The sequence below is a fragment of the Balaenoptera musculus genome, chromosome 2, assembly GCF_009873245.2.
Source record: "Balaenoptera musculus isolate JJ_BM4_2016_0621 chromosome 2, mBalMus1.pri.v3, whole genome shotgun sequence".
Taxonomy (NCBI): domain Eukaryota; kingdom Metazoa; phylum Chordata; class Mammalia; order Artiodactyla; family Balaenopteridae; genus Balaenoptera; species Balaenoptera musculus.
Window position 1 is genome coordinate 161,797,772 of NC_045786.1, and position 12,060 is coordinate 161,809,831.

The 12,060-nt window shown below is 41.4% G+C and overlaps 1 protein-coding gene across 8 annotated transcripts in view; it reads right to left on the reverse strand.

Annotated features, from left to right (window-relative positions):
* The window catches only part of EFCAB11 (EF-hand calcium binding domain 11), a 180,261-nt gene that overhangs the window by 18,074 nt on the left and 150,127 nt on the right, over positions 1-12,060 (reverse strand). For 2 of the 8 annotated variants that reach the window (XM_036841344.1, XM_036841335.1), the window contains one exon: positions 10,537-10,585. The exons of 5 other annotated variants lie outside the window; for them this stretch is intronic. In XM_036841344.1, the coding sequence (XP_036697239.1) occupies positions 10,552-10,585 (34 nt within the window). In that variant the 3' untranslated portion in view covers positions 10,537-10,551. Of the gene's footprint in view, positions 1-10,536; positions 10,586-10,947; positions 11,987-12,060 lie in introns of those variants that run through there. One more of the 8 variants, XM_036841340.1, reaches the window with a different exon arrangement.

A 12,060-nucleotide genomic window follows, 5' to 3' on the forward strand; every position in this document is an offset into this window, starting at 1 on the left:
GGCAAAAGATGAGTGTGAAATAAAACTCCCTTTTAAAAGCACATCAAGGAAAACACGTGTGTCTCAAGGTGAAATTGTAGACATGTGTTTGCTATGTATTTTCCATCAGATTGTTAATAACTGGATATAAATCATCCAGTGCAATCAGATGGACCAATCCCGGGGTGCCTTTCCCCACCAGTGACGGCTGTTTCTGATTAGCACGGAGCCCCCTGCCCTGACGAACAATGGTCTCTTCTCGGGCCCGTGGAGGACAGGAAATTAAGCCATCAGGCATCTTGCCTATTATTCTCACGCTATCCTCAAGCTGTAAATCCATCAAATATGAAAGGCAGAAATATAAATTGGGGCCAAACAGGAGGAAGTTAGAGATGCAGTTTTATTCCACACGTCTCTCAGAAAGTTTGTCCACAAATGTTCAGTATTCACTCTGGAATTAAAATACCCGCTTTACAGCAGATGTTTTATAGACGGGCACCACTGTAGATGGTAAGAAGTTCGTATCAGAGCACCAAATATCTCCGTTAGCAAGAACTCTGCTTTTATCTATGGAAATATCAGGAAATCATTTTGAGTCGAACAACCAAAATAAAGGCAGTGGAGTTTGAGATAAATGTTAGGAAAATTGCGTAAAATATTATATCAAAACCCTTGGCACTGTCAAAAAGATTTCTGAATCCGATGAGTAGCTGAAGAAGAGAATTCAGTTGCATTTTTTCACTTTGTCTGCCAATTTTATAGCACTTCATTTAAAATGGAATCTCTAAAGAATCAATTCAAATTAGCTTTACAGTTTTCCCCCAAAGAATCTGCTTTAAAATAAATTGAATTGGAGCATGTGACATAATATGTGAGCATAAAATTCATGTTAACTAGTCCGACGGAAAAAAGTTCTCATAATAAGGAAACAAATAATCTGCACATGACTGAGCTAAAAATAGTCTTTAGACTGTCAGTTTCAAAATTGAACAAAAATAGGGAGAGTTGTTATAATAATGATATGGCACATTTCCTCCTAATGAAATGGCCTTGAATTCTGTAATAAATTACAGAAAGAGAATCCTCTGGGCAAAAAGAAAAATACCAGACATGAGTTGCTGTCATAAATAGAGAGACAGCAATGCAAATACCTTCCAGCTGGGACTGAGCAGCCTCTGCTGGAGGCTTCATTACTGAAGACAGGGCTGAGCTGGGGTGAACAATAGAGTGAAGATGATCCTTCATCATCTGTGGCCCCCTGTTTATAAAACAGCTTCTGCTGCTGTATTTGCTTTGTTTTGATCAGGTATATTGAGTATAAATATTTATCTGAAATCTCTTTATAAAGTTTATTAGGAGTCTTAGGCTCCTTGAGAATAGGGACAATAGCTTATGTAACTTGGTAACCACCCGTACCTATCACAGCATCTGACACGTGGTAGGAATCCCATACGTGTCTGAGGGAGGAACATAAGAATGAATAAATCAATGAATCAATTTAGCGTTAAAATCACATTAAACTTAGTTATTATACCTTTAAACATTTTTTACAGTTAAGTTAGGAAATGTACTGTTAGTTTAATTAAGGAGGGGATAGTTGGGTTGTGGTGATTTTTTTTTTCCTCTGTTGAAATCAAGAAACAAATACTTAGGTTTATCACTGAATAAGGCTTGCTGGAGATTCTTTTTTTTTAACTTAATTTTTTAATGTATTTTATTAAAGGACAGTTGCTTTACAGTGTTGTGTTAGTTTCTGGTATACAACAAAGTGACTCAGTTATACATATATATAATAGTTTACATCTGCTAATCCCAAACTCCCACTCCATTCCCCCTCACCCTTCCTTGGCAACCACAACTCTGCTCTCTATGTCTGTGAGTCTCTTTCTGTTTTGTAGATAAGTTCATTTGTGTCGTATTTTAGACTCCACATATGTGATATCATATGGTATTTGTTCTTTTTCTGACTTACTTCACTTAGTATGATAATCTCTACATCCATCCATGTTGCTGCAAATGGCATTATTCCATTCTTCTTTATGGCTGAGTTATATTCCATTGTATATATGTACCACATCTTCTTTATCCATTCATCTGTTGATGGACATTTGGGTTGTTTCCATGTCTTGGCTATTGTGAATAGTGCTGCTATGAACACTGGCGTGCATGTATCTTTTTGAGATATAGTTTGGTCTGGATATATGCCCAGGGTTGAAATTGCTGGATCATATGGCAACTCTATTTTTAGTTTTTTGAGGAATCTCCATACTATTTTCCATAGTGGCTGCACCAGTTTACATTCCCACCAATAGTGTAGGAGGGTTCCCTTTCCTCCACACCCTCTCCAGCATTTGTTATTTGTAGACTTTTAAATGATGGCTATTCTGACCAGTGTGAGGTGGTACCTCGTAGATTTGATTTGTATTTTTCTAATAATTAGCGATGTTGAGCATCTTTTCATATGCCTATTGACCATTTGTATGTCTTCTTTGGAGAAATGTCTATTTAGGTATTGATGGAGATTCTTTAAGGCCCTGCCTGAAAGTAACCATACAGGAGAAGTTTATCTTAATGGGACCCAATATCTTGGAATTTAACTATGTCTTGAAGTATGGGCCAGTCCCTCTTTCCACAATACCCATTTGAGCTTCCTTGCTTTTCCACCTTACCTATCCTTCCATTCTTCAATCCACTCATGCATCGGTCTATAGCCATCTATCTGATCATCTGTCCATCAAATACTTAGGGGTACAGTGATGAACAATAATAAGAGCTAACATTTATTGAGTACTTACTCTATGTCAAACACTGTTATTAACACTTTATGCTAATTAACTCATTTAATCATCCATCATACGCTTCTATGAAGGATGTACCATCATATTCCACACTTAACATTCAAAGCAACTCAGGTGCAGTGAGATGAAACATCCTGTCCAAGATCACATCACTAGGAAGTAGGGGAGTCGAGATTTGAACCCAGAGGGTCTGCCTCTAGAACTACCAGTCTGCTGCACTAATTAGGCAGAAATTCTCTTGACCTTCACAAACTTTATATTCTAGGGGGAGAAACAGAATTTAAACACATAATTATGTAATTTTAACTGTTAACAACCGCTTTGAAGAAAAAGTATAGGTGTTACAAGAGTATGTAAAAGGGACATGTAGCCTAGTCTGAGGAATTCAGGAAGGCCTTGCTGCTGAGGAAGTTGACCCTTGGGTTGAGCCATGAAGGGTGGGTGGGTGGTGAAGCATAAGCAGGAAAGAGTGTTCAAGGCAGAACAGCATGTGCAGGGGAAAGAGGTATCTGTGCTGAGGACCCATGGGGCCTTTGGTGTCTACTGATGTCAATATGATCAAAAGTCAATTCTAACATGAGCCTCTTCTGATGCTCTCCATCCCACTGACTTGCACCTAGGTAACCCAGTTACAGAAGGCAGACATCTCCAGTTAAGGAGACAGCCTTGTCATCTTCTCCCTCACCCAGTGCCCAGCATATCCACTCTTGCCATCCAGTGCCACCAAATTTAACCCACTGTCCCCATTGATCTATCAGATCCACTTGTTTCTTTCTGATCCCACCCCACCTCCTGAATACAAGCCACTTTCATTTCTTGCTTGGATGCCTGCAGCATTCTCCTGTATCCAGCACTCTTCCAGAATGCACTCCAGAACCCCTCACATCCGTTGTCCACACCGTGGCCAGACTGATAATTTCCAAAGGCAAATCTGGTCATTCCACCTCTGCCCTCACTAAAAACCTCCGATGGTCTCCCATTGCTCTCGAGAAAAAGACAAAATTCCCTGCCCTGGTTTAGAGGGCCCTGCATGGCCTGGCTGTCCCCACCGACAATGTCAGTGTCATCCTCGCCCCATGCCGTGTCTCACAGCTCCTCAGCCACCATGGTTGCCTCCCCTTGGTCTCTGCTCCCTGCCATGCCCCTTCCACCGGGAGGCTTGGCAGTGCCCTTCCCTCTTCCTGGAATGCCTTTCCCCTCCACTGTGTTTAGTTAGCTCTTAATCATCTTTTAGATTCCCATTTAATCCTCAGCAAGCCCACCCTATGTCTCTGCTTGGGTACCCATTAATATCTGACCCTTCCCCATTAACATCTCTGTCTGAACCAGATTAGTCTCTGTTATGGCTGAATCGTGTCCCCCAAAATTCATATGTTGAAGCTCTAACTCCCAGTACTCCGAATGTGACTGTTCGGAGATAGGGCCTTTAAAGAGGTGATTAAGTTAAAATGAGGCTGTTAGGGTGGACCCTAATCCAATCCGACTGGTGTCCTTGTAAGAAGAGGAGATTTGGACACAGACATGCACGCACACAGAGGAAAGACCATGTGAGGACACGATGAGAAGTCTGCCATCTGTAAGCCAAGGACACAGGCCTCAGATGAAACTAAATCTGCTAAAACCTTGGTCTTGGACTTCTAGTCTCCGGAAGTGTGAGGCAATAAATCCCTGCTTTTTAAGCCACCCGGTTTGCAGTATTTCGTTATGGCAGCCTGAGCAGACTAACCCTTTCTTTCATAGAAGCTGTCATAGTTAAAGTTAGTTGTCAAAATTAGTTGCAACTTAACTTTCATTTCATTATTTGATTGCTGTCTCCCTGATAAGAATGCAAGCTCCGTAAGGACAGGAACTGGGTCTGGTTTTGCCCACCATGGTATCGCCAGAACCTGGCACAGTGCCTGCCATATAGTAGGTGCTCAGTAAATACTTGGGGCATGAATGAATGGACAAGTAAAAACATATGAGTGAGTGGACGAACACACATGGAGAAGAAACAGTAATTACACAGTGGTTTTACCTTTGGAAAGATTCACTTTGGGCCTGGGCTGCGTCTGGAAGCAAGGGCACCTTGTCCTGGCTAATATGAATATTAACACGCATTTATGTAATTTCACTAGATACAGCAAATTCCTGGAATTTCAAGCTTTTAGTCCCTCAGAGCAACACTGTTCAGTGAAATTTAATCTCATGGATTTTATTTTTAAAGAGGCAAATAACTCTCTCTAGGGTAAAAAAAAAGATAATTCTGCGAGACATAAATCCAATATCCTTGCAACTGGAAGAAAATATCTTGTTTGTATCAAACCATGATAAAAAAGGGCATGCTTGATTAACGGCATGCTTGATTTCCGCTTGGAAAATGTCCTTGCTGGTTTCCACGGGACAATGACACAGTGAGAGCAGCGTGGAATCACCACACAGGAGGGAGGGTGGGACACACGTGAGAATTTCTGTTGCAGTTTTAAGAGGAGTCTTCTTTTCTGAGAAACTCATTATTCACTTAATTATTCATTCTGTTTATTTACTGTAGAGTTATTACACATAAATATGGTGCAAATCCCTGGAATCCTCAAACACCAGATGCCAGTTTCCCTCTGCAGTCCCAAAAGACATAGCCAAGCCATCACTGTGAGAATTAAAACAACAACAACTAAAACCCAATTAAAATTGTGCCAGCATGTTCATTTCCAAAATAAAAACCCTGGGAATGAATAAGCTTTTAGTCACTCCCCTGACTGCTTCTGCAAAAGAACAAACACAAAAAACTTTAAACTAAAACTGGCATATAATTAGTATTTAAATCACAGTTACAATGAACCTCGTATCTGCACAGAAAGGGCATTGGCTAAGTCAACGTCGTATTATTTCTCCCATTTTCAAAAATCACGTGATTGAAGAAAATGGCATTTCGCTTTTCAGAATTTCTATGTGTCTGGCCAAAGCCCAACGATGGCGGAGGAAGAAGCCAAGATGGCGACATGAAGTTTGGGGTCTTGGAATCCACAGGTTACACAACCTCTTCCTCCTCATGATGTGAGGGGGCCTCACACCCAGGTGCGTCTCACCCACCTGAGTATAAGACTGGGCACAGGAGGGGATGAACACGCAGCCCATGTTCTTGGAACAAAGGCCAACAGAGCACAGAGGAGGCCTGTCTCCTTCAAGAAACTGCTGGGAGTGCAGAGAGAACCACACGACTGAGGGCAGTGCAGGGCTGACCGCGGGGCTGGAGGACGCGTGTGTGTGTGTGGGGAAGGAGGAGAGGTCGGGTGTGTGTGTGTGCACGTGTTTACAAGTCACCAGTCCTCACGTGATACTGGCTCCACGAAGAACCAAGTGGACCTTCTGATGAGTGGGTGGCTGTGGTCACCTCCACTGGAGAGTCGCAGAGTGATGGGAGATCTGTCTGGCCTGCTACACCCATACCAAACCACAGTCTGCCCAGGGGGGCACTGTGAGACCCGAGGTAACCTTGGAGGTGCAGGCAAATGAGTGCGTTAGTGGAAATACGTGAAGCTCTTCTGGATAGGCCAGAGGCCTGCAGTGCCTCCCCTAACCCAGGGCTCAGACCCGAAAGGCCAGGGGTCTCCATTCTCAGCGTTGTGGTTATAAGGGCGGGCTCAGAAGACAGGCTGTCCGGGTTCATATCCCAGGTCTGCCACTGACCTTCACTCCTCTGTGCTTATTCCCCATCTTGACAATAAGGATAATGCCTCTGTCTTAGAGTTGCCACAAGAATTATCTGTGACAGTGCGTGTGAAGTGCTGACAGCAGTGTCAGCCAATGGCAGGCATCTACTAAACACTGGTTTCTACCATCAGTGCTGGTACGTTCCAGTCCGTGTGGCAATTTATCACAGGACTGAGCTTTGTGGTAACACTGTTGTTTTCTACTTTGTATTTCCAAGGCAGCTGATAAACTGTTCGTTTCACTCCTGAGCAACAAGAATGTTGCTATTCCTGGCACCTCAGATTAAAATAAGTTCATTGCCTCCTGTCTCACAATGCCCATGGCCATTTTTGTTACCTGTTGCAAATATTTTCTAGTCACGTAGCCTAATCTGGGGCCTTTTTGCTGAGAAGGCAAAAACATTTTCTAATCTTTTTGGCAACCACAGTGTAAAGTATCAGGTCCACAAAAACACAAAAGGTCTTCATTACTAATATATGGAATAGGAACTCTGTATAATATTTCATTATTGCTTTCTTATTAACATAACATTAATAATCTGTTGCTGCTTTAACAATTCCTGGGCATGAAAGCCCGGTATATTAAGTTATGGATAAGATTAGATATACTAAACAGTTACCTCCATGATATCATGAAAGAAACATGATAGAGCTGAGAAAATCAATTTAAATTAAAATAAAATCATTCTGTCTTATGCTTCAGTTTTCAAGGCAGCTGCTCTTAGATCAGCTCTGACGTGATCTCACTATCTGAGGTCTGAAGTTAAGTGGGTGCACCCCAGGCCCTTCCTTCCGGGTGTTTCAAGTCGAGTTGCTCAGTGTCTTCACTTGGGTGGGACAGGGGTGCAACGGGAGATGAGGAAGCAGGGGCAGAGGGAGTGGAAAGTTAAGTGTGTGGCTTATGAGTTTACAGTCACACCACCAGTCAAGTTAGGTACCAGGGACGGTAAGATGGCAGCATGTTCATAAGACATAAAAACATCGAACTGGAAGATCGCTTAGAGACAGCTAATCAATCATTTCCCAAAGTATAATCCATGGAACATTAGTTCTTTAAGACGGCTCTCTCTATATCCTCACGTGCACATAAACACACACACACACACAAACACAGAATTACACGGTCCATCAAATAAGTCTGAGAAACTCTGCATTCTACCCATTCCTTGGAGTGCCATAACGGACTTCAGCATTTTAAAGTTTCTGTGAACTCCTACAGTAAGAAAACACCCATTTGTCATGCTTGACCAAGTATTTCCTGAGCTTCCTTGGCCACGGCACCCTTTGTTCATATAACACTTATTTACGTCTAACAGGCAATGAGCAATCTTGTCTAAGTCAACCTCCTCCTTGAAATTGATGAGGAAGAGGAAACTGAGGCCCAAGAAAAGTGTTTGACTTGCCAAGGAGCATCATTCAAACACTGAGTGTAGAGGGGAATTCACATCTTCGGATTCTTAGCTCTGCCTCTCAGAGAAACTTCCCTCTCATTCAGCAATGTATGCAAACCCGTCTTGCACAGGCACGGCGCCAGACACTAAAGACACAAAGATAAAAAATGGTCCTGGCTTCGGGAAGCTCGTAGTCCAAAGCTGGAGGCGGAATGGAAGTGCAGCGACCACACTACAGTGTGAGGAGAGCTCTGAAGTGACTGCTGTGGGAGTGGGTCCAGAAGAAAGTATGACTCATCTCCTAAGGGGTTAGGAGTTAGTTGTCATACAGGACGTGAGGTTGGCATGGGGCCTTGAAGGGTGAGCAGGAGTTTGCCTCGGAATGTTTTTATCTCCCTCAATCCATTTCTAAGGAGTCCCCACAGTAGCTCCCTTGTGTGGGATGATGTTCGCATAAATCACCACAGGATTCTGTCACCTGACTGGACCAGGATCAGGGCCCCGGGGCGGCCAGTCCAGAGGCTGGCCAGCACACTACAGGAGTGTCTAGGGAGTGCTGTCCAACAGAACTCTGTGCAATGATGGAAATGTTCTCTTTGGCGCGGTTCAACATGGCGGCCACCAATCATAGGTAGTTATCGCACACTTGAAATATGGCTACTGGATATGGCTATCCAGTGAGGAACTGAATTTTTAACCTTATTAAATTTTGATTAGTTAAAATTAAATTTAAGTAGTCACATGTGCTGGTGACTTTAGACAGCACAGCTTTAGACTAATTAACAGATTCACTTTGTGATTCCAATTTAAAATACAAGTTGGGGGACTTCCCTGGTGGTCCAGTGGTTAAGAATCTGCCTTCCAATGCAGGGGATATGGGTTCGAGCCCTGGTCGGGGAACTGAGATACCACATGCTGTGGGGCAACTAAGCACGCACGCCACAACTAGAGAGCCCGAGCACCGCAACTACTGAGCCCGCGCACTCCGGAGCCCGCGCGCCACAACTAGAGAGAAGCTCGTGTGCCTCAACGAGGAGCCTGCACACCGCAACGAAAGATCCCGCATGCGGCAACTAAGACCCAACACAGCCAAAATTAATAAATAAATAAATATTTTTAAAAAATACAAGTTGGTTTAGACTTACGATTTTGAGTTGAAATTCGAGTTTACAAATACTATTGAAACATTCAAGAGACTTAAGACATCAGATTATAGAGTTTACTTAATTATACTTAAAACTTATTTAAATACATGGGAAGATGTATTTGTTCACTAGAGAACTGAAGGGCTTAAAAGCGAATTGATTCAAGGATTTGAAAACATTAAAAATAAGTCCTCTGACCAGTGGAATTAGCTAGAAATCAATAACAAAAACTAGAAATGCCACATCTTTTGAAAATTTAACAACTCATTTCTGTACAGCCCATGTGTCAAAGAAGAAAGTACAACAGAAATTAGAAAATATTTTGAACAAAATATTAATGAAGACAAGACATACCAAAACCTGTGAGATGCAGCTAAAGCAGGGCTTAGATGACACTTATAGTCTTATAAGTATTAGAAAAGAAAAAAGGCTGAAAATCAGTACAGTATTTGTCTTTCTCTGTACGATTTATTTCACTTAGCATAGTGCTCTCAAGATCCATCTATATCGTCACAAGTGGCAGCTTTTCTTCTTTTTTTTATGGCTGAATAATATTCCATTGTATGGGTACAGATACAGATATATTTCATATTTTCTTTATCCACTCATCCATCGATGGACACTTAGGTTGTTTCCATGTTTGGCTATATTAACATATTAACAGGCTTTCTGAGACTGGCCACAGGGAGAATCTAGGAACCATACCTGTGGGTTTTCTCAGTGCTGTAGGAATTATGAAGTTCAAAAGACATGCAAAGGGCTTTCATTTCGACAGGTCCAAAGCTAAGGGATTTCTTCCTTTGAAATGTATATTGCAAGCAGTACTATAGGAAAGCTAGGCACTTTTGTTTGTTTGTTTTTTGAGGCTCTCCAAATGCAATTCAAAAGCAGATATATGAGGTCTCTTCTTTGTCAGAAACCAACCCATATAACAGGTTGTGAGCATACGTCCCTATGGCAAAAGCCTGACCCCAATGGGACACTGTTGAGAGTTCAGAGTCCTATAAAGTTGCCATTAAGTGGTGGTTTTCCATTTTTTGCTAATGTATCCTATAACATTATTTTGAAAAGCTATATATAACCCCTTTATATATTTTTAATTGACATCTAGACTTGTATTATAAATTTAGCGTGGCAAGGGATATAATTTCCACCATACAGTAATATCTGAAAATTTTAAAATAAACTTTTATTTTAGAACAGTTTTAGATTTACAAAAAAAAATTGTGAAGATAGTACAGATTTCCCATACATCTCACACCCAGTCTCACCTATTATTAACATTTTACATTAGTATCATACATTTGTTATAATTAACGAAACAATTTTGACATTACTATTAACCAAGGCCCACGCTTTATTCAGTTTTCCAGGGTTTTTATCTAATGTATTTTTCCTTTTCCAGGATCCCATCCCAGTTATCACATTACATTTAGCTGTCCTGTCTCCTTAGGCTCCTCTTGGCTGTGACATTTCTCAGGCGTTCCTTGTTTTTGACCTTGACAGTTTTGAGAAGTGCTGGTCAGGTATTTTGTAGAATGTCTCTGAATTAGGATTTGTCTGCTGTTTTTCTCATGATTGGACTGAGGTTGTGGGGTTTGAGGAGGAAAGCCAGAGAGTTTAAGGGTCATTTTCATCACATACATAAGGGCACATAGTATCAACAAGATCTATCACTGTTGATACTGACCTTGATCACCTGGCTCAAGTAGCGTTTGTCAGGTTTCACCACTGTTACTCTATGTCTCCCTTCCATACGGTACCCATTGGAAGAAGGTCACTATCTGCAGTCCACACTTAAGGAATGGAGAGCTATGCTCCACCTCTCTGAAGGCAGAGTATCTACATAAATCATTTGGAATTCTTCTGCAAAGGAGATGTGTCTCAACTCTGCCATTTATTTATTCAATCATTTATTTGAATCAGTGTGGACTCATGGATATTTATTTTATACTTTGAGTTATAATCCAATACTACTTTATTTTGTTACCAAATTGTTCCAGCTTTGGCCACTTGGAGCTCTTTCTATTGGTTCTTGTGTCCCTTTGATATACCCCTACCAATGTAAGTTGTTTTTTTAAAATTTTGTCTTGTTTTGCTTTTTGAGCACTTCCTCACTTTCTGGCTCATCTTGCATATTTTACCACACTAAAAAAAAAAAAAAATTCCCTGTGCTTTACCTGGTCAACCCTTCTCCACCACAAAAAACCCTTGATAATCACTGGTCTTTTAGTCATCACTATAGCTTTGCCTTTTCCAGAATGTCATATTGGTACCATACAGAATGTAGCCTTTTCACACTGGCTTCTTTCACTTAGAAATATGCATTTAAGATTCACCCATGTGTTTTTGTGGGTCAACAGCTCATTTCTTTTAATCACTGGATAATAATTCCATTGTATGGTTGTATCACATTTTGTTTATACACTCATCTCCTGAAGGACATCTTGGCTGCTTCCAGCTTTGAGTGATGATGAATAAAGCTGCTATTAACATTCTTGGGCAAATTTTTTTGTGGAGAGAAGTTTTCAAATCAGTTGAGTAAATATGTAGGTTCATGATTGCTGGATCATTTGGTAAGACTATGCTTAGCTTTGTAAGAAACTGTCAAACTGTCTTCGGAAGTGGCTGTGCCATTTTGCATTCCCACCAGCAGTGAGTGAGTAGAAATTACTGAACTGAAAGTTAAACTGAGGGAGGAAGAGGGGGAGGAGGAGAACAGAGAATGAGAGAGATGTCAGATAACATCGTCGGCATAACATACGTGTAACTGGATTCTGAGAGGACATTCTCTTCAAGGATGTCATAAAAGAAGTGTTTGAAGAGATAATGGCCAGGAGGTTTTCATATTTGATAAAATACATGAAGTATGCTGGAATTTTGGTTTCTATTTGTAGTGGGGGGGTGGAATCTGTTGACACAAGGACATCAGTTAAAAAGCAGGTCAGATAGAACCCTGGATGGCTCAGTGTATGTAATTCTATCTATGGATGTGATAGGGATAGTAGAAACAAAGGCAGGAAGGGCGGGAGGGAGGGAGGAAAGGAAGGAAGGAAGA